This window comes from Dasypus novemcinctus, chromosome 15, assembly GCF_030445035.2.
Source record: "Dasypus novemcinctus isolate mDasNov1 chromosome 15, mDasNov1.1.hap2, whole genome shotgun sequence".
NCBI classification, from domain to species: domain Eukaryota; kingdom Metazoa; phylum Chordata; class Mammalia; order Cingulata; family Dasypodidae; genus Dasypus; species Dasypus novemcinctus.
In genome coordinates, this window is record NC_080687.1 from 89,967,440 (window position 1) to 89,990,470 (window position 23,031).

The following is a 23,031-nucleotide window of genomic DNA, read 5'->3' on the forward strand; positions in this document are numbered from 1 at the left end:
GGAAAAAACTTAACTGATGTCCCTTAAACACCTACTACATAACTTTTGTTGTTGCTTTGAGTTGGATTAGACACAGTAATTTTATTCTTAAAGATGCTACTGAATGAGAACTTTCATAGGATAACATGGGAAAGTTCGTTGTATCCTCAAAAGGGTAATACAAATAAAAGCACTTTTTAAAAATGATTGAAACATAAAATGTGCTTCAGGACTTAGTTATTTCAAAACTGATTGGTGAGTTTACTATCCAGAGAGATTTTCTCATGGATTCAATTTGGACATACATCTAAGGAGATCCAACTGAAAGTGAAAATGAGGTGTGAAACTAAGCAACCCCACACATATTTAAGTACCAGCAGTATGGAAATAAAATTAATGAATGAGGGTCAGGGATTCTATAAGAAGAAATCATCTTTTCCACCTCTAATCAAGGAACTTTTGATTTTATCGTTAGCCAACTGAAGATTAATTTCTTAGCAGTGAGGCCTATAACATGATGAATTACTTTCTTTGATGCTTAAAGCCTTCACAATAGAATTAATCCTCAGAAATCCAAAAAAATAAATAAATAAATAACTGGCTATGACTAGCAACCAATGTTACATAAATAAAATGGGTTTTTTAAAAATAGAAAACCTTTTAAAGAGAAAAGGAGAAAAACTAATTAAAAATGGCTAAACTAATTGATGGCCTACTTTATAACAAATAGGTAGCAGTCACAGTCTGCCCTTATCCAACAAAATGGCTTAACCCATGTGTCAGAATTCTGATGTATCCTTATAAGCTAAGAAGTGCATATAAATTTATATTCAACGGTTAAAAGCTATTTTGACTGGACGATGGTGGTGGCATGGTGCAGTCTAAAGAATATGAGTGCCATACACAGTGAGTGGGAGCATCAGAACTGGGCCCAACCATGGAGCATTTCTTCAAGTCCTCCTTTATAAAATGAACACATCACATTTTAAAAATACACTTCGGTGACAGTGAGGAGGTTAAGCACATGAGAGAAACCACTCACTTTCAAAATCATGAAAGCCCTTTTGATAAATTCTTCTTCTAAGACACTCAAGAATTCCCCAGTGAACTCAAATAGCCTAAGTGCCCCCTGAGAAAGCCAAAATGCAATAGTGATAGGCAAGATGGTGGTTGTTAGCACTGCCCCCAATGTCAGCATGATATGGGGTTCCCCTTCCCCCAAGGATTAGTCAATACAAAATAATTTTAATGGCAGTTCTTGTACTTTTATACTGAGGTATGGTTATCCCACCATATATATTAATTCAATTATTCTAAAGTAGGCTGCAAATGGTAAAGCATTGCTTCAAAGGATTATGAAGGTTTGTTCCATGGGAGGTAAATGAAATATAACCTAAATAAATTCAAACCCTGAGAACACAATTAAGTCTTCTACTGTGAGTTTCACAATGCCACCTATCCGGAAATACTGAACACTGTGGGTATGTGCACATGTATATGTATGTGTACTGATACAGGCTCTCTCCCTCACACACACATATATGCCACCCCAATATCACAGATTAAAAAGGCTATATTCAGTATTGCTATAGCGTTTTCCTAAAATACTGTGAAAACTTTACTGGTGATTGATTTAATCAGGATGCTTATTTTATGAGCCAATTATACCTCCTGTGTTCAGTCTGGTGAGTTCTGGCTCTTTCTTCCTCTTGTAGCTGCCTCTTCCATGCCAGTAATTCACTCTAGGAACAATACAATTTAAAAAATATGATTTTCCATTAACACGGCTGTACAGAAGACACCAAATCAATTACATATTTAATGTTAGCATGTAGAATATCTCATTTTTGAAACTTATACTTAAGCACCATTTCCATGTGAAATTATTTTCTTATATAAGTAACAAAAATAATGACAGTACTAGTCAAACAGAATAGCTCTGAGAGTGTAAAATTAGGACATTAAAAAGACAATGTGAAGGGAAGCAGATGTGGCTCAAGCAATTGGGCTCCCATCTACCATATAGGAAGGAGGTCCAGGGTTCAATGCCCAGGGCTTCCTGGTGAAGGCATGCTGGCCCATGTGGCCAGCTGGCCCATGCGGAGTGCTGGCCTGAGTGGAGTACTTAGCCCCATGCAGGAGTGCTGCCCCATGCAGGAGTGCTGGCACAGCAGGATGACACAACAATAAGAGAGACACAGAGAAGAGACAATAAGAGGCGCAGCAGATCAGGGGGCTGAGTTGGTGCAAGAGAATGATCGCCTCTCTCTCACTCCAGAAGGTCCCAGGATGGATTCCCAGAGCCACCTAATGAGAATATAAGCAGACATAGAAGAACATACAGCAAATGGACACAGAGAGCAGACAGTGGGGATGGGGGTGGGGATAAATAAATCTTTAAAAAAAAAAAGGCTGGAAAAAAAGAAGATGATGTGGAAAAAAAAGAAAAAAGAAAAAGCCAATGTGCCTGGTCAAGGTATTAGACCAATGAGTATAACATACACAGAGGAAAACAAAACATGAGTCCAACTCACCTGTGTCCTACAAAGGAAAACAAATTAGTTTCCTAAGGAATATCATATAATACCCTTCATTTCTTGGTAATTCTCCAGCTCTCTCCCCTAATAAATCCATAGCATCTTAAAAATAAATTTTGGATTCAACTCTATAGTGTAATTTTGTTATTAAAACATTCTCCAGCCTGGAGAAGAAGGCTTCACTGACAAGTTACTTCTATTACTAGCAGCACTTGGGGCTCCCAGGCAGGGATAATTTGCTTCAAATAGGAGATGAGTGTTACCAGAACTAAGTCTCTAGCTCCTGACATTTTGATTGTCTACTGAAGCTTTCAGAATCTGTTTATGTTTACAAGAAGATACCAGAGAACTAGGTCCCAACCACCTTCGTTAGGCAGACCATGAGTCTTATCCTCATTTCAAAAACAGAAGAAGTCAGAGGGAAGTAAATTACCACACCTAACTCATAAGGCAGTGCCTATGTCAGAGAGATTTTCTAGTAAAGAAAATACTGTCACATGCTGATAAACATGTTAACACACTTATTTTGTAACCCCCAGAAGTTCCTAATGAAAAGTATAAAATAAGCCCGATGTTCAGACTGACATTTTATTTTTAACTTTATTCAAAGACCATCCAACTTTCTACAAGACACCGAAATAAAAAGAGTGGTTTCTTCTGCAGTGATATAGCAAATAAATATTACTCACTAGTCCCTAAGGCACAGTTGTTAATTGTTATTACTACTTAGTGCCAACAAGGGTCAAACCAGAGAGTCTTCTAATTGAATAATATTCATTCAACCGTTCAACAAGTGTTAAGCGCCTACAGGATGCTATGCCCTGGCCCTGTGGTAGCAGGCCGAGACAGACCTTCCACAATGGCATAACGTCTTTTCTTTCATTTTAATTATCACTGGAATACACATAGTTTTAAAAGTCTACCAAGTAACAGCACCCCTTATTGGTACAACCAGGCTAATACTAAAAACAAAAAAAACAAGCTCCTGTTTTTCTTGCCTTCTCTGTTCCCACCCCTCTTCTGACAGTTCACTTTCAATTCCTCCATGAGGTTTGGTCTAGTTATTAGCTCCCTCTTAATAAGAGGCATCCTCTGCTATTTCTAGATTTCTTTTTCAATTGTAAAGCCCTCACTTCCTATAATGGGAGATTTATGTCTCTGTTGCTTCCTCCACCCCAAACCTCAACTTTTCCCTCTCAATAACTGCCCCCCGTCCCTCATCCCCACAGCTTTTTGTTCTTATATATTTTAACTTTCAGGGCCATGGAGGGTGGTACCTAGAGGTCTGACAGCTCCTCATTTCGACTTCCAGTTCATCCCCTGTTCTCAACTCTGGCCTTCAGAAGTGCAGGTGCCTCCAACTCCTATGCTTTGAATCAGCTTGTTCCTTACTGCTTCTTACAAATGAGTCTGGCTTTTTTGATTCCACTAAGTCATTTGCCAGTGCATCTACTTGCCAGCTTCCAAAATTTTGCAGATACCTTCTCTGCTGCAGTCCCTTGACCTCTTTTTTTTGTTTATAGCTTCTACCTCCCAAAAAAATTCCTTTCTGTCTTTTTAGCGGGATTTAGGGAGATAAACAAATGAAATGTTTTAAAAGCACAGTGTATAACTACAGGATCATAATAGTTTCAAATAAAAATTTTACCAGAATTTTGTGAAGTACCCCTTGCAACAAACTTGAAGGACAGAGGTAGATAAAGAATTATTTGATGAAATGAATGAATAGGCATGATTGTTCTTGTTTTACAGGTGAGCAAACAGATCAGAGATGTAGTTTAAGGAACTTGTCAAGAGCTAAACAGTTCACTTGTAGCAAAATCAAGACTAGACTTTCTTGTATCTAATCACCTCTGCAGGATGCATGCAAAATAGGGGGTTAAGATTAAGGATAAGTTTCAATATCTCATCACCCTCGAATATAATCAGCCATGTCCCCAATACATGGCCTGTTCATACGCAAAAGTTTTAGCGGAACATATCTCTAACTTAAGATGAAATCTAAATCCCACTTGCCAAAAGATGCTAGATCTTTTCATACACAAGATCCCTGCTCTCCCCAAAGAAGAACTTCTTGTGTCCAGCCCATCCTAAGTTTAAAAAAATGAACTCTGATATATGGTTCTGAAATATGACACAAAACCAAAAAACTAGAAAATATATCTTATGATGTATATAAAGACCTATACATATTATTATATATTATTAAGATCGTTTTTTTCAGACTTGGCAAAATCATCCTGAAATTTATCTGGAAAAAATTAAATATGCCATGAAAAACCCTGAAAAACAAAAGTAATGATGAAGAGCAAGTTCCACCACATAGTAAAACAATCATGAAATTACAGTAATTAAAACAATTTGAACCCACAAAAAGACCTAATGCATATGGAAATAAAGTGTATCATAAAATTGACATGCTAAACTAATGTAGGAGAGAGCGTTCAATGAATGGTGATGAGCTCACTAACCACCATGAGAAAAACTAAAACTAGATCCTTTACTTTTATATCAAAATAAATTTTATAGAGGTATATGATTTAAATCTAAAGATAAAACCATAGAAGTTTTGGGTAAATTTACTTATAAACTTGGAGTCAGAAAGTTCCAAAAATCATAAAGGAAAAGGACAAATAAATTTGGCTGTATAAAAATTCAAAGCTTCCATTTGGGAAAAAAAATACCATAAACAAAATTTTAAAAACTTGTTTAAAAACATTTATAGCACTTTGGGTTGTGTATGTTACTAAAATAAAAATTGAAGGATAAAGTAGGACTGTACAACACAGAGTACCCAATTGTAGATGAAGGACTATAGTTAAGAGAACAATTATAAGAATATTCTTTCATGAATTATAACAAATATATGACACTAATATAAGGTATTAATAATAGGACAGTATATGGGAAAAAACAAACCTAGTGTAAACTATGCACAACAGTTAGGAGTACTACTTAAATAATCTTTCATCAATTGTGCAAGGTAGGGGTGCTGAGTGGCATATGGTACTCCTGTATTTTATGTATGATTGTTCCCTAAACTCACAACTGCTCTAATAAAACATTTTTAAAAGAATGTCAATAGGAAGCAGATGTGGCTTAAGTGATAGGGCTTCCACCTACCATATGCAAGGACCCCAGTTCAATCCCTGGGGCCTCCTGGTAAAAAAGAAGAAGAGAAAGCGTGCCTGTGCAGAGAGCCAGTGCCTGCGTGGCCAGCCAAGTGCCTGCACAAGTGAGTCACGCAGCAAGATGATGATGACTCAACAAAAGAGTGATGAAGGAGAGAGTCAAGGTGAAGTGCAGCAGAAACCAGGAACTGAGATGCTGCAGCTAATAGGGAACCTCTCTCCACATCAGAGGTCCCCAGGATTGAATCAGGGTGAATCCTAGAGAGAAAAATGAAAAGAGAAGACCAAAAAGATAAATAGATACAGAAGATCACACAGCGAATGGACACAGACAGCAAAAAAACAGCAGCGTGGGGGGGAGAGGAAGGGGGAAAATAAAGAAATAAATCTTTTTTTTTTTAAAGATTTCTCTCCCCTTCCCCCCTCTCCCCACCCACAGTTGTCTGCTTTCTATATACACAAGAAAACATTAACTGCCACTAGGGAGAGGAACTTGGAAGGTGGGTGAGATGGAGAAGAAAGCTTTAGCATTACGTGTATTGTTTATTTCTTTTTGAACTTCTGAAATGTGTGCACCTACTACTTGTCCACACCATCAGTAGAGGTATATCAATGGTGGAAGCCATTCTGTTTCTTTACACTTTTCTTTATTTAAACATCCCAATAAATGCCTAGTTTTGTTTGTTTTAGGAGGCATGGGGTAGTGAACCCAGGACCTTGTACATGGGAAGCAGGTGCTCAACCACTGAGTTACACCTGCTCCCCCAAACACCTAGTTTTTAATAGTTCAAGGTGTAAAGGAGCAAAACACAACTTTATGAAGAAAAGGGGAAGGGAAAAAAGCTCAAGCATTGCCCATTACAGAGGCAAGGGCAGGAGAGAGGAGGTCAAAGGCCGGGAGGGAGTCAGGGATGGGAGCCGGACTCCAGATGGTGGAAGGGGAGGCTCTGGCTTTGCTGCATGCAGAATGACCAGCCTGTAACCAGCAAAGCGTGTTTACTAGGGAAAGGCTGGCTTTCCTTCTGTCCCAACAAGGATAAATTCAACTAATTAATTCGTGCTGCTGCACTGATAGCCTCTGTGGATGCATCCGCATGCCTTGTGAGCATGTCCTTGCTTCATTTACCGGGGCCTCGCAGAGAAGTGCAATATCTAATTGGGCAGACACGAAATAAGCTGTTCTTGTTCCAGGGGCTGCGCTTTGGACATTAAGAAAATCAAAACGCCCAAAGTGGGAGGGCGATGACACACAGCATCTGAGGCACTGCCAAGCCCCGCTCCACTTGACACATTTATTAAGCGCCAACCATTTTCCAGACACCTGGATTCATGCTAGAGATAAAGATACAAATAAGACACAGACCCTACTTGAAGGATATCACAGTATAATGGGGGGGCGGGGGCACAGACCCCAAGACACCTGTGATACACAGCAGAAGGCAATGCATTGCTGAACTCAAGTTCAAACTATGTCACCTGGGAACAGACAGGCAGGAATGCAAGCAAAAGAAACTAGCAGCAAACGTTTGTGGGTATCATTGACATGTAAAGTGTGGCCATGAAATTACCCCGAGGAAAGAGAGTATGTCTCATCACTGCTCCACATGACGCTCAACATTCAGGATGGAGCTCCCTAAAAGGGGGCACGTAAAGTGATATTGCAAGTAAAATCCCACCTTGGAGATGCCAAGGGCAGAACTTCCTGTAAACACTGGGCCAGTGGTGTGTGGTGAACTATGGGGACAACAAGGAAACCACGTCAGTGGCTGTGTCTTCCCTGCTAAGCTTCCCCTTCCATTTGGGAGAAGGCTACTCCGCCTGGGAGCCACAGGCTGGCGCAGCAGGTCTGTGCTGGGAAGCCCAAGGTAAGAGGAAGAAGTAAAAGGGGTCACTGTTTCCTGTGGGCAGTTGGAAACACTTCGCCATGCTCCAATTTACCCGTGCCCCGCCCTACTCAAGGGACATAGACAGGACAGATGGGTGTGGACGCCCTCGGGCAGCCTGGTGAATCCCGAGTGGAAGGCAACTCCAGAGCAACTCTTGGGTGTAAGTGGAGACTGGACAGGGCCACTGGACAAATGTGTCTAAATCCCAGGGCAGGTGTGTTCTGAAGCGATTCAGCTTGACCGCTCTTACGTAAACAGGGAAGCACCACCACCCAACAGGACAAGCTTCTCCTAAAGGTGGATGTTCTCTCAATGCAACAAGAGGAAAAAGATAGTGGAAGCAAGATATTTGCATAATCTGGGAAGGTTAAAGGACCCCTTCTTTTGAATGTCTTTTTTTTTTTTTGAGGTACTGGGGTGGGATTGAACCTGGGACCTCGTATTTGGGAAGTTGGTACTCAAACACTGAGCCACATCAGCATCCCTGAGTTGGCTTTTTCATTTGTTTTTGCGGTCACCCCTCGGGCTGAAGTGTGGTTTGCTGGCCTGGCAGGGGAGCAGCCGCGGCAGGCCAAGCCGCTGCCCCCATAAAAGGGTGGTTGGTCGGGCCCACCGCCACCCCTGAAGGAAGCTCGGCATGGGCGCAGAGTGCCCTCGGGTCTCCCCTTCTCGGCAGCCATGCTTCCGCGGCCGCCCCTCCTCCCAGATGGCGCCACCCGATGCCTTGTGGGGTGGCACCCTTCTTCTTCCTTCTCCCTGCGCAGGCGCAGGGCGGAAAATTCCAGTCTGCCCTTTTCCCCTCCCCCGACAGCAGCAACAGCCAGGCGTGGGCGGAAAAATCCAGTCTGCCCTTTTCCCCTCCCCCGACAGCAGCAACAGCCAGGCGTGGGCGGAAAAATCCAGTCTGCCCTCCACCCCAGCAACAGCAGCCACCAATCCCTAAACCCTGCCCCTTCCCCCAGCAACAGCGACAGCCAATCCCTAACCACCACCCCTCCCCCGTCCAGTACCGCCCACTGACCTTTTGCCGGCAACCAATCAGAACAGGGCATGGCTTCGACCAATCAGCCTTCCCCAGCCCCTATAAAACTGTTGCCTCTCCCTCAGTAAAGTGGACTTGCGTGTTTACCTTGTCTCCGCGGTAGTTCTTCTGCCGTGCGCCCTCCAGTCCTGAGAGCCCCCAACAAGGGCCTGGCCTCCCTTGTCCCCAGTTTGTCGCCTGCTTCCCCGGGCAACCCCTTCGTCGCTGGCTTCACCGGGCGACCCCGTCAGCCGAACCGTGCAACCCCTGTGAGACCGATCCCTCGTCTGCTGCCAGACCGACCCCTCGTCCCAAGTGGTACCAACCCCTCGTCCGCAGCCAGACCCCACCTCTACCGACCGAGCAAACCATCGCAGTTTTGTTTGTTCTTTTTAGTTTTTTCAGGATGTACTGGGAATAGAATCAGGACCTGCCATGTGGGAAACAGGAGCTCAACTGCTTGAGCCACAGCTACTCCCTTGACTATCTTTTAATATGGGGGTGGGGGGGAAATAGTTGAGAAGTCATCCTGGCTCTGTGACTTTCCCAGAAGGACAAAGATGGCTTTGCTTATCCAGAATCGGTGGGGAGGGGAGGAAAGGTAAAAACTACCCAAAATTTAAGAGGAACCAACCAAATTGGAAGAAGTAAATATTAATGGAGAAATTCAGTGAAAGGGGAAAAAAATTAGTGCTAATAGTGTATACACACCTCTTCTAGTTTTTAGTTCTCTCACTTCAATATAAAGAGAAATAGACTTCCAGCTATGATCATAATCATTAAATCACACCTTTATACATCCTACACAAAATATTTCCTAGCAACTTTCAATTTTCAAAAAACTTTTTTCCTCATGAAGATTGTTGTTCATTGTGGAAAATACAGGAAGCACAGACACTATAAAGGAAAATGTAAAAATCCCTCTCACAAACTCTCCACCCAGAGATAACTTCCTTTAAACACTCAGTATATTTCTGTCCTATTCTTGATTTATATACCTAGATTACAACTTTATTATCATCACCCTAGGGCACATTTTCATGCTTCGCATGTGCCAGCTATTACAATAACCACCTACATGCTTTTTCTCATTTAATCCTGGAAATAATGCCAAGAGGTAAATTATAAATATCACTATCTGTACATGACAGATGAGGCTTAGAGAGCTGGAGTAACTTGCAAAGTTGCCATGCAGGGAGAAGAAGAGGTAAGATTAAAGTCCGTACACACTGAGATTTATAATCTGCTTTTTTACCCCCATTTTCATAGATGAGCATATTCCTATGTCATTAAAAATGGTAATAACTGTTGCATGATTTCCAAACTTCAAAGCCTTCAAGTCTTCCCTCACTGAACAAATTCTTTCAGCTTTTCCATTAATATTTTTTTAAAAATCAACCTTGTACATCTTATATACATCTCTGATTATTTCCTGGGGAAAAATTTTTACTTTTACTCTTAGGAAACTCTTATATTTCACAAACTCTAGAATTTAATGTTGTCAAATAGCACTTTAGTTGATTGTCTTTGCAGCACAGAAGAATTTACAGCTAATAAAATAAGTTTCCCCACTCCAGCAAACACAAATTATTCTACTTTTCAAATGTTTCATATTTAATCCAATGATTATTCTCTCAGTTAAAATTTAGAAACAGTTTTCCAAATTACCTTAAACAAATTCCATTGAAATTTTTACTGGAATTGCATTAAGCTTACAAATTAATTTGGGTAGAACTGTAGCTATTACAATATTGAGTTTATCTCTCAGGAGCATCATTTACCTCTACTTTATTGAAATTGACCTTTACATATCAGGAAAGTCTTATCTCCCTCTTCTCCCCATTGCCCAAACCCTCTAGCAACTGAGTAATTTTTGCATAATTGTTCCTTAATGAGATCTCCCCCCTACCCCATTATATTTTCTAATTCTTTTTTCCTGGTATTTGAGAAAACTGTTGATTCTTTTATACATATTTTATAACCAACTCTCTCTTATTGGATTCCATTTGTTCTAATCATTTTTCAGTTGATTCTCTTGGGTAGTAGAAGCAAATTACTCTCATCCATAAATGATAACTTTACTTCTTATTTCCAATAATTAGAAAAGTTTCCCTTGTATTTTCATATTTTGTCCAACTGTGATGGCTAAAATAATTCCCAAACACTGTTTTATACAATGTTAATAGTTTTTTTTTTTTTTACCAAAAATAGTTTTCTATCAAATAACTTTGAGAAGCATGACCCTAGAGTTTCCAGAACAATGCAGGCTAACAGTAGAGGCAACAGTGATATTTATGTTGTTAACTGCTTGGTTTCACCACTGAGTAGAATGTTGGTTATTGGTTTGACATAAGTATGTTAATATTTTTTTTCTCTCTTTATTTTTTTTCAAACGTTACATTAAAAAAATATGAGGTCCCCATATATCCCCCAACCCCCTCATCCTACTCCTCCCACATCAACAACCTCTTTCATCATCATGAGACATTCATTGCATTTGGTGAATACATTTTGGAGCACTGTTATACCACATGGATAATGGTTTACATTATAGTTTACACTCTCCCCCAGTCTTTGTGTTTAGTTCATTAAGATTTGCCTCTAAATAGAGTTTAAAATTTATCGAATATCCTTTTTTTTTCAACGGAAGGATGGTTAAATGTTTTTTTCTCATGAATTAGTCTACTGAAGTGATAAGATATAAAGTTATGTCATCTTTGCATCCCTAGAATAAACCCTTAATGTATTCCTGTGGACTGTAACTGTAAATAGGTCCTCTTGAAGATGTTATTTGTAATTAAGGTGTGGCCAACTGGGCCAGGTTGGGTTCTAATCTGGATTCCTGGAATCCTTCCTCCAGAGGAAGGAGAAGACATGGTCGTGTGCACTGTAATGTGGCTGAAAAGCCAAGGACCCAAGGATGGCTGGCAGCCAACCCCAGAGCACCACACACAGACTCCGGGGAGAAAGCATCAATTGCTGACACCTCAATTTTGGACTTCTCCTAACCTCAAAACCGTGAACCAATAAATTCCCATTGATTAATCCAACCTATTGTATGGTACCTGTTTTAGCATCTGAGAATGGAAGACACGCTGAAAGAACTTGAAAACACACCAAAAAATCCATTTCTTAAAAATCTGAAAGAACATAACTATAAAATTATCTGAGTTTGGTCTGTTGGAAGGTAGTTAATTCTCAGAAACCTTTAGAAATCATTTGCATTGTCTTTATATATTTTAATACTTTGAGTCATTTTTCTGTATTTTCTTAGAAAAAATCATTCATGTAATCCAGATCTTCAATTTACCAGCATAGTACTATGTATAGTAATATATATTAAATTATTTCCGAATGTTAGATATTTGTGTTTTTACTAATCTCTTCTTGATTAGGCTTGCCAGGGATTTCTTCCTTTTGTTGACCTTATCAAAGAACAAGCTGTTGGATTTTTAGAACAGCTGTTCCTTGAAGCTTTATTAGTAATTTCTGGTTTTTATCTTAATTACTTCCCTCCTCTTCTTTCAGTATCGTTCACTGTTCTTGCTCTAAATTCCTGAAGTGAATGCTTAGTTTATTTTTTGTTTTTGACTACTGAACATATTTATAAGATACGATTTTTCTTTCTCTGTGTACAGCTTTATGTGCACTTTCCATAAAGTGCCATCACTGTAATCCTTTATGTATTCTATAATAATATTAAATTTCTCTGGCACCCCAAGGTTTTTCAAATGAGTATGTTCTGATATTTTGATTTTACTTTGCAGTTGACTATATAAAATCAAGAACCATGCAAACACACCAGGGGCAATCAGTCTGTTAGAAATTTTGAGAAATTCCTGCAAGACAGAAAGGAGACAGGGTAAAATAAATGAGGAAACAGATGTGCAGGATAAACTGGAGCTAAGTTAGCAGTGGTCCTGCAGGTGGTCAAGGAGGGGAAGCTGAGGCCATCCATAAGAAAATCAGCCGGAGAACTGAACTGGGAGTGGTGATGCCACACTCTTTTCCTTCCCTCACTTGTGCTAGACAATAGGCAATAGGGCACAGCCCGCGCGGTAAAGAGTGAATGCGGGAGAGATGACTGGGCATAGAGAGACAGGGCAATGCCCCAGGTACCTACAGACCCTCTGGGAGGAACAAAAAGCTACCATACCCAAAAGACATGCTCCACCTGGCAGCACAGCCAAATAAACATGAGAAGGTAACTGAGAACCACCAAACATTTGAGAAAGAAATCCATAGAGATGAAACTTAAAATGGATAGGAAAAACAAATATCATGGTAAATTGAAGACATTGTTTGTCTGTGTATCATCAGTTAGAGCAGTCACAAAGAACAGTTCATTTATAAAGCAGAACGTTGCTGCGAAAAGTCAATCGGCAACCTTGGTGAAAAAACAAATGGAGAGTTAGGAGATAATTTAGTGAGCAGGGTGATCTAGCTAAAGATTACTCCCAGAATGCAATGAAAAAGGCCATAGACATTGGACATAGAAGAAAACTCAAAGACACAGAGAACATATCTAGAATTTCCAACTTCCATTTGGTAGATATCCCAGAAATGGTAGGGCAGAGGCAAGATAGGGGAAGAAACATAAAAATTGAAATTTTCCTGAAATGAAGGGAGACTTTGTATTTTGAGATTAAAGGGACCAACCAAAGGCCATGCAAGATTAAAAACAAAAACAGAAGCACTGAAATTTCACGCAGCACGGAAGAAAAAAAAAAAGGAAGGAAAGAAGGAGGGATAAGGGGAGGAGTGGAGGGAATGAGAAAAGAAGGAACAAAAGAAGGAAAACCTCCAGAAAAAGAGAAAAAAAAACTATCTATAAAAGGTACACAATTCATATTGATATCAGCATTCTCAAGGATAACACTGGATGTTAAAAGACAATGGCTCAAAATCCTCAACGTTTTGGAAAAAAGACTTTTAAAGGCAGGATCTGAGAAGACTAGCATTCAAGTGTCAAGGCACATTAAAAATATTTGAGATATAGGGATTCTGCTACCCCAGAGACCTTCTCTAAAGGCATACTCCAGCTAAATATGATAATAATCAGTCCAGGAAAGAAGTAGAAATAAAAGAAAACATTAGAATGGGGAAAAGGATTATTACAATAAGCCTAAATAGTTTTGGGTATATAGTGTAAAAATTATACATATGTAGACACACACATAAGCAACAAACAACAAGAAAGAATGCTAAGGTCCTTGTCATGCTATAGTGATCAGGAATGATATGTAATAGCTATTTAACTTGGATCAGGACTATCCAATGGAAATGATGAAATGTTCTGTTATCTCTTCTGTCTGTTACAGCAACAACTAGCCACATGGGGCTATCAAGCACTTGAAATGTCGCTAATATGACTGCGGAAAGGAAATTTTATTTTTAATTCATTTATATTCAAATAGCCCCACAAGGACAGCACAGCTCTAGATGCTGAAAGAAAATTTACGTTTATGTAAGGGTTAACAAATTTTAGAGTACCTACTAGAATACTGGGAAAGGAACAGTAAATAAATGGAACAGACAATATTCAGTCAGAGAGTCATAAAAATAAAGAAATGGAAACTAGGAAGAGAACATAGGAAATAAAAAGTAAATAATGTGGCAAGAATACATGCAAATATACTAGTAATCACAATAAATGAGAATGTATTAAGTCTACCTATTAAAAGAGACAATGAAACCAACTAAAAGAAAAATCAGCCATATTTGTCACTGAAAATCTATTTTAAACCAAGTAACACAGAGAAGTTAAAGTTAAGTGAAGACAATAATGTAAGGATTGGTGCAGGGGTGATGTATGGGAATTCTGTACATTAGACATGATTTTTTGTAAGCTCACAGTCTAATAAAAAAATAAGTGAGGAAAAAAGAAATTGCCCCATAAGAGTTAACAGAAAAATAAGCTGGTAAACAAATAATAGCATCAGACAAAAAAAGAAATAATATTAAAAATCATTAAATGGAAAGTAATGTGTCCAAGCAGCTGTGTGCCTGCCTCCCCATGGGGAGGTCCTGGGTTTTGTTCTTGGTTCCTCCTAAAGAAAACAGGTAGACAATGAGCGGACAGCCAGAGGACAGCCAGGAGACAGACAGTGGACAGCCAGGGGATAGCCAGCAGACAGCCAGTGGACAGCCAGGAGAAAGCCAGTGGACAATGAGCAAACTGACGAGGGCGCCAACTCAGGGGAGCCAATGTGGCTCAGTGGCCTCCCACATGCAAGGTCCTGTATTCAATCCCTGGTTCCGGTATCTCACACACACACAATCATTAAACAGCAAGAGCAATATATTTCATACTGAAAATCTGCTGAAATGTAGGCTTCCCATTAGTTCTATGGCTGAAATTGCATCACATGCCCATGGCTGATACCCTCATAGTCAAGAAGAATGGAACCCCCATGAAGAGCTGCACCATTTGGGATTGACTGCCTGGCTGCTTCCACAAGGCCACACCAAGCAGTGTAGACACCTGAAGAAAACTCAGGGTTTAGAAGAGAGGAATGGACATGCTTCGCAGGCAATCAACAGTATATGATATACCACCCTGAAGTTATCATCACAACAAGCAATTTCCTTGATAGCATTAATCACTACAAAGTAATTCATACTACAAAATAAAACACACAATGTCTCATTTCTTTGTCTCCTCTTGTCTATCTATCCATAAAATGGTAACTTCAGGGGGCAGGGACCTTGTTTGTTCTGGTCTTAAATTCTTCTCCAGCATCTTGCCCAATTCTTATCACAAAACAGAAAACCAATACATGTTTCTCAGTAGGATGGATGGATGGATGGGTGGACGGATGGCCAAAAAAGCAAATGAATGAATGAATGATACTGGGAAAGAGTCCTTTGAGAGAGAACAACCAGAATAATACAGTTTTTTTAAAAAGACTGAAAAAGAAATCTTCAAAGTGTTATTTAACAGTACTACAAAATTACAGGGAGATAGGGATGGCAAAAAAAAAAAAAGAGCACTGAATCGAATGTTCAGAAGGGAATATTTCCTTTAAAGAGTCATTTCAGTGAACATAAAAGAGCATTTGTGAATATAAATCAGATCATAAGGAATTAAGGAGAGAGTGGGTAATAAAGAGTGGCCACAGTGAGATTACTCTTGTCTCTCTCTCTTTAATTTGTTAGAAGCAGAAAAAGTGGTATCTCTGAGGACTGCACAACTAAGGGAGAGCTTGTTTCTTTTAGAAAGGAAGAAGTGAATGCAATTATTGACACTAAAGGAAATAGTCCATGGAGAAGAATATAATGAAGGCCTAAGGGGGAAAGTAATTATAGAGGGATTTCTAGAAGAAGTAAGAGGGAAATGAATCAAGTGCCAAATACCGAGGGGTTAATCTCAAGGAAGGTTAGCCTTCTCAGAGACCAGAGGAAAGGAAGAACGTCAAAGTCAGAGGCACACAGAGCAAAATAAGGCACTGTCACCTAAACCTACCTTGGCTTCTCTACCCACGCATTACTCGATTACCTTGGGTAATGCCTAGAATGAAGTAGGTATTCGATAACAATTTGTTGACTGAATGGAATTAATGAATGAGCGTGTTTCTACATTTCCTGTTTCCTTAAGGTAACCCATTAAAGTGATAAGGAGTGGTAGACCCCACCAAGCTGGGAATGCGTTTCCCCAAAGCAATCAGATTGAACAAAAAGTGAGGAAAGCAAAAATAAGGTGAAACGGAGAGGTAAATATCTTTTTATTTCCTACTGTTATTGAAGCCCCTACGGATGGAATTATGTATACACTAAAGCTCTTAATTTTACTGGATGGCTACAGTAAGTAAGGGGGGAAATTTATGTAGAAGGTTATATAATAAAAAAAATATGTCCAATCAATAACCAGAAAATATGCATGAATCAATATTTGTCTAACTCAAGAAGAAAAACAAGATTTATTAAGAAATAAAAAGCTTAGTTTTTACTGTTTAAAAATAACTGCTCAACCTGAAAATTAATTCCCAGATCTGATTTTCTAATCTGTTGAGCATTCTCTTGGTGAAATAGTCTACTTTTAATGGTTTTCACATTCCAAATATAGACACCAAACTGTATAAAACAGTATCTAAAATTTGATAGATGTTATTTAAAAATAAATCTTAACTACAACTGACTTTACAACATTCTTCCCAGTATCTAAGAACCTTAAGACTTGTTAGGAAGCAGACTTGGCCCAGTGATTAGAGCGTCCGTCTACCACATGGGAGGTCCCAGGTTCAAACCCTGGGCCTCCTTGACCCATGTGCAGCTGGCCCATGCGCAGTGCTGATGCGCACAAGCAGTGCGCCCCATAAGGAGAGCCACCCAGCACGAAAGAAAGCCTGCCCAGGAATGGTGCCGCACACACGGACATCTGATGCAGCAAGATGAGGAACAAAAAGAAACACAGATTCCCGAGCTGCTGACAACAACAGAAGCAGACAAAGAGGACGCAGCAAATAGACACAGAGAACAGACAACCGGGGCGGGAGGGGGAGGAAAATAAATAAATAAATAATTAATTAATTAATTAATTAAATAAATGAATAAATAAAATCTTTAAAAAAAAAAAGACTTGTTATTAAGTTAAAAGCTCATGGAAAGGAAGCGAATGTGGCTCAAGTGGTTGAGCACCTGCTTCCCACACGGGAGGTCCTGGGTTCAATCCCCAGCCCCAGTACTGGTGGGGCGGGGGATGGGTGGGGGTGGTGCTCAGACAGATTTACACTTTCATGTCATTTAACAGTCATTATTTGAAAGAACAACCTAAATATGTACCAGATTAATCTTCTACCTGCTAATTACTAGGATCTGATTATAAAATGATATAATTATGGATTTCAATATAAGGCCTTCATCAACACACAAAAAGAAGATACTTATTTCTGGAAACCACCAAAGGATAAAAAGGTTTTGTGGTTTCTCCACTGCTTATACAGTAGCCTAGTAACTAAATGTAAACCATCACATTATTTCTTTAAACGATTTAATGACTACTACAATGAACAAAACTGTCCAGTGACACAGTCACTTTTACTGCATAGCTGGGTGGAAATATGAGCAAGGAAGGGGCTGGCCACTATTGGACAGAGAGTAACACTAAAAGTTTCAAATCATAGCAATAATAGTGTATACAGTCCAGTTCATAAAGTGATTTTTACACATAAGTGCCACAATAAACTTTGTAGGGATGAAGACATAAAAAAATTAATTAAACAAATTGAGGAAATCACAATGGGAGTGAGAATTCCAGTCAATTATGTAAGCAACAAATAGATTTGAAAGAAATTCTGGAAGAAGAATTAACAAGATTTATCAACCACCAATATGGCAAGAGGAAAAGTTGAAAAATAATAATGGCAAGGAAGATATTGGTCTCCTACTCACCAAATAATTGACTTTGCTTATTTAAAGAAATTGGAATAAAGCTGTACCTTGGTGTTAATTACTTGTCTTCTAGATCATTCTCATCTCATGCTGAGAAATTTCTGGTCCTACCTGAGCCTATTTATTGGACCCTGAGTATGGGTATAACAAATTATAGCACTGAATATTTTCCCATACCAGAAATTCAATATACAAATGAGGATTACCCTTTAAGTAGTCTTCTTAAGAGGCTCTGCGTTCATTTTCTATTTGCTTTTAATTTAATTTTTATTTTATTCTTGATACTTAGAGTTTTATTACTGTTTCAATCCTTGATACTAACAAGTTTTTTTTTCTTTATTAGAGAAGTTGTGAACAATCAGCTCTGCATTCATTTCATTGATTGCTATTTCTCAAAACATTTCAAATGCCTCACGCATTTGTACGCAGGTGTATATATCTTTATAAGTGCTTTTATTATATGTGTACATCTATTGTAGGTGAATGTTTAAGCTGGTCTCATAACTTAATGCACCTCCTTGGTTTGTTATACATTATATTCTTTGGCTCTATTTGTAATTTCACATATCTTTGGTGTAAAAACGGTGATGGTGTTGGCTGAGTTTTGTTTTGCAGCTCTGAAGCTCACACATGGCTGTCGTCTTCTCCACAAACCGCTGGCACCTACTCAATACGTGGTAGACCTCCATGGCCATGCACATTTTGACCAGAAGGAGTAACCACCACTCCCTCAAAACCTACCCACAACGCCCCTTGGATACTTTCAATGCTTGTGCTATTCCTCTAGAATTTCCATGGCTTAAATATTTCTGTTCACAAACCATTCAAAATGATCTACCAGCACCAGCAAATGATAAGCAATGATGAGCAGGGCCCTGCGAATACCTTCTGGTGTTGCTCCTCCTTCAGTTCTTGCAATCTTCTGTCTTCTTCTTCTCCTGGAGAATGTTCATAAGCCCGGCTCCTGGCCTGTGAGAGTGTAGAGAAGATGCACCAAGAGGAAAATCATCACAATACACCACTAACTCCAATGAGATGGCTGCTACTTCTCAGCCTCTTTGCCGAGCATACTGCAAGCACTCCATACACACTTGCTCAGTGATTGATTTATGTCTACGTCTGAAGATGTCCCCTTGGGATATATAAAAGGAGCCTTGTGTAAGCACAATCATCCAGTACATTTTACAGGATGATTTAAATGTTTGTGAATAAAGCTTTAAAAGCATCCCCTCAGAGATTTGCAAAGCTGATTGTTTCTAGTGAGAAGGATTTGAAATATAGGAAGTTGACTGTATGTTTCAAGAATGTCCCTACTAGCTAACCAATAAATATCAGGAACGAGCAAAAGTGGTCCAGACTTGAGAAGCACTGACAGGTCTACACATCATCTTCTCCACGACCTATTGGCACCTCCTAGAAATTCAACATACCAATGAGGATGACCCTTCAAGTACGTTTTCTTAGGAGGCTCTGCCCCTAAGCTCACACAGGGGGTCTTATTAAACAGTGTGTCAACTGGTGATGCCACATAAAGTCCAGTTTCTTCCAAAGTCTTTGCATCCCTAATCTGTCCCTGAAGTTTATTTCTATTTCAGGGTGGGGGTGGGCTGTCCAGGAGCCCAGGAGGCATCACTTCTGGCTGAATTAGGACTTCAAGGGGGCGCCTAGAAGAAACACACATGTGGTAGGACATCTTTCCATCCCTGTGACCCACCACGTCGGGGCTCCGTGCGCCAGCAGTGACCACATGACCTGGAATTCACGGGATTTTAAGCATTCTGTCTCTTCATTTATCATACACTTTTCCTACTGTCAGGCAGAGAGGCTAGCCTGACAGGCTAACATTTAGAAAAGTCCCTTAATCTCATAAAACTACCAGCAGCAGTGTGACGGCAGGTGACAAGGCATTTCAGGTCGGGTCTTTGGAATAATAATATCCACAGATCACAGAGACCGGTCCCCCCTTTTCCCTTACTACAATTTTCCTCAAACACTTCTTAATCCATTCCTCCTTTTCATCACTCTATTGACCCCCATACCATTTCAAATACTAACAGCCACTTTCCAGAAAAGCAAAAAGAGACTTTTGGAACTGTACCATCTAGAGCAGTGACAACTAGAATAGTGGAGCCAGGTATATTCAGAAAGCCCAAAAGCACCCCTACGTCCAAGCCCTGCTACGGCAAACAGGCAGACACACACTCGATGACTTTCTCCTGATACACCCTCAGCACAGGGGATTGTGATAAGACAAAGAGGGGCTCCCCAATGGCCCCTTCCTCTTATGTGAATGTTAGAATGTTGGTTTCCATCTCAAATATTCTATCTAAATCCCTAAAAGAAAAAGAATGGAGACAGCGTCTAATCAAGAGATGAAAAGGTGGTAAAAAACTGTTTAGTTAAAGCAGACAGGACGACTTGAACAAGGAAACTAAATTCTCTTTGAATACCTTTCTTTTTAAAACTTACCGTTTTGTTTTTCTTTTGTCAAAAGATAGGTTCTCGTTTTTTACTCAGAAAAGGTACCATGAAAAGGACCACAGACATTGGGAAGTGGTGGTTTAAAAGTCACAGGTCAACAATGAGGTGTTCAGTTTTGCTTACCCAGCCATCATCCCCAGGCAGGGCCGGAAGTTTCTATTAAAAAATAACAGGAGGAAAAAAAACACTTTTTAATGACAATTTCTAAGAGTTTCTATGAGTTCTAAAGTCCAGAAATTTCTAAGGCACTGTATTCACTTAATTTTTCTACCATTAAGTATTTAATATTAACACTATATTTTCATCCTTCACCTAAAACACACAGTTGTATTCACCCTCCCCTAAAAGTTATGTTTTTAATGTATTTGCTCAATAAGCAAGCACTAGGTGAAGACAGGATCCCAGGACTTCTAACCTAATGTGGAGTCAGACAAGAAGACCAACGATTACAGTACATACAGCATGATAGTTTTTGGAATAGAGGAAGGTAAAAAGGAGGATATTTAATTGAATTTAAAAAGCATGAAGTTTCCATTTCAAGATGATAGAGTATGTTTGTGCTCCAACCATCTCTCAAAAGTTACTGTAAACAGAGAAGAAACATAAATGCCATCTTCAAACGCCGGGAGACAGCTGCATTCCAGTCCAACATATTGAAAGGCAAAGTAAATGAAGAAATGATAAGTGGCTTAGAGAGGAAAGGGTCAAACCTGAATTGCTGCTGGGGCAGGGACAGAGGATACCCATGAATAGTCAGTCAGTTTTAGCCACAGAGCATGGTGATGGACAAAAAAATTGGAGACACCAGGTTTTGGGGAGGACAGATGAGCAACAGCAAGGTGAAAAGAAAGGATCTATTAGGAAGTCTTAATAGAAGCCACTTAGCCCCATGTCCCTAACACCTGCCATGATTATCCAAGTGCTAATTCTTCCACCTTCCATAGGAGATCCAAAGTGTGTTTTCTGGGTAAACTAACAGTCTCGGGACACATAGTACAGAAGGCAGCAGCGGTCAAGTGCAGACCAAGAATGAAAGGATTGTGTAAACTTCTGCATACTGAGCAGCAAGTCTCCAAGCCCCATTCTTGGAAGTTTTCTTTTGTTCCCTGCATTGGTCCCACTGAGAGACATAAGGTGCTATTTCCTCCATGAAAGAACAGGTTGCTATTTTTTAAAGTATAGAAATTAAAATTAAAAACAGAAATTAAAGCTATCATCCTCTCTTCCCACAAAGAAACAAGCATTACAAGATTTAGAATACAAAATTAGAATTTTTTCAAAAAATAGGAAAAAAAAGATAAATTAGAGGAGAAAAAAAATTTTAGATGAGAAGATAAATCCAGGAGTCCAAGTTCAGACTAATAGGAATTACACAAAGAGAAAATGAAAAGAAATAAATGAGAGATAACACAAGAAAATTTTCCAAAACTAGAGATGGGTTTCCAGGTTGAAAATGAATTAAAAAGACCCGCATTAAGGCACATCATTAGGAAATTTCAGAACACCAAAAAATAAGAGAAGATATTAAAATGTTTCCAGGAGAAGCAGAGAAAGCCAAACAGAGATTCAGATGGGTTTATCAGGAACCCATACTGAAAATTAAAATAACAACGCCTCCAAAAATCCAAAGAAAAATTATTTCTAAGTTATATTTCCCATACAACCTCCTAGTAAAATTGTGATCTAGGTATAAAGCCTAAATAAAGATAGTTTCAAACACAGAGGGCCAAAGATGTTTACCTCTCATGTATCTTCTCTTGGAAGGTTGTCAAATAATATGCCCCACAAAAACAAAGTAATAAAAGTGAGGAAAATGAAGAAATAAGATCCAGAAAACTGTGGACTCAACATAGGAATGCAATAAAAGCAATTCCCAAGATGACTTTAAAGCCATGATTCTCATCCTTTGCTTGGCATTAGAATTACCTGGGGAGTTTTTAAAAACCCTAATGTCCAGGCCACAATACAGCAGGATTTCTAGGGATGTGACCCAGACATCAGTAATTTTTAAAGCTCCCCAGGTGACTCCAATCAGACAAGGCTTAGAACCACTGTGTTAAAGGAAAGTCCCAGAACAGGTCTGCCTGCAGCAGAACTAATGAGCAACCAGTCCAGGTGAGAGTAGGAGCAAAGGGAGATCCAGGAAGGACTTTTCCGTAAAGAAAAAAAATGGAATTCGTAAGTTGACAGGTATGAAATGGAAACCTATGTGGAAATTTGCATCAAGGAGCATTTTATAAAACAGTCACAAAGTGGGGGAAGGCAGTCAAATGGTGAAAGGAACCAAGTAAATGCAAAACACAGTGACTCTTTTTTAAAGTTACAAAAGACAGTAAATGTAATCAGAGGATACTACCTGGTCAAAAAATATTTACATAGTCATACTAAGGGAAAATCTGAATCCTGAATAATTATATTAAGAGATAGCATGGAGGAAATGAGGAGGGTTGAGTGTATTAAAAATTCTTTGACCATCATGTTGAATCATAGCTAAGATCTAAAACTGATTAGTCAAGAGAGAACAATATACAAAGAGCAGTTAGATATATGAAGCCAAATGACAAAAGAAAGGAATGCTGTGGGCTGAATAATGACCCTCCCCAAAG

At 39.3% G+C, this 23,031-nt stretch overlaps 1 protein-coding gene across 1 annotated transcript in view; it reads right to left on the reverse strand.

Annotated features, from left to right (window-relative positions):
* EPSTI1 (epithelial stromal interaction 1) overlaps nt 1–23,031 on the reverse strand; it is a 106,719-nt gene that overhangs the window by 25,799 nt on the left and 57,889 nt on the right. Inside the window, exons 8-10 of the mRNA XM_023590265.3 lie at nt 20,549–20,581; nt 18,830–18,913; nt 1,648–1,721 (exon numbers count right to left, since the gene is read on the reverse strand). Coding sequence (XP_023446033.2) covers nt 1,648–1,721; nt 18,830–18,913; nt 20,549–20,581 — 191 coding nt within the window. The remainder of the gene's footprint in view (nt 1–1,647; nt 1,722–18,829; nt 18,914–20,548; nt 20,582–23,031) is intronic.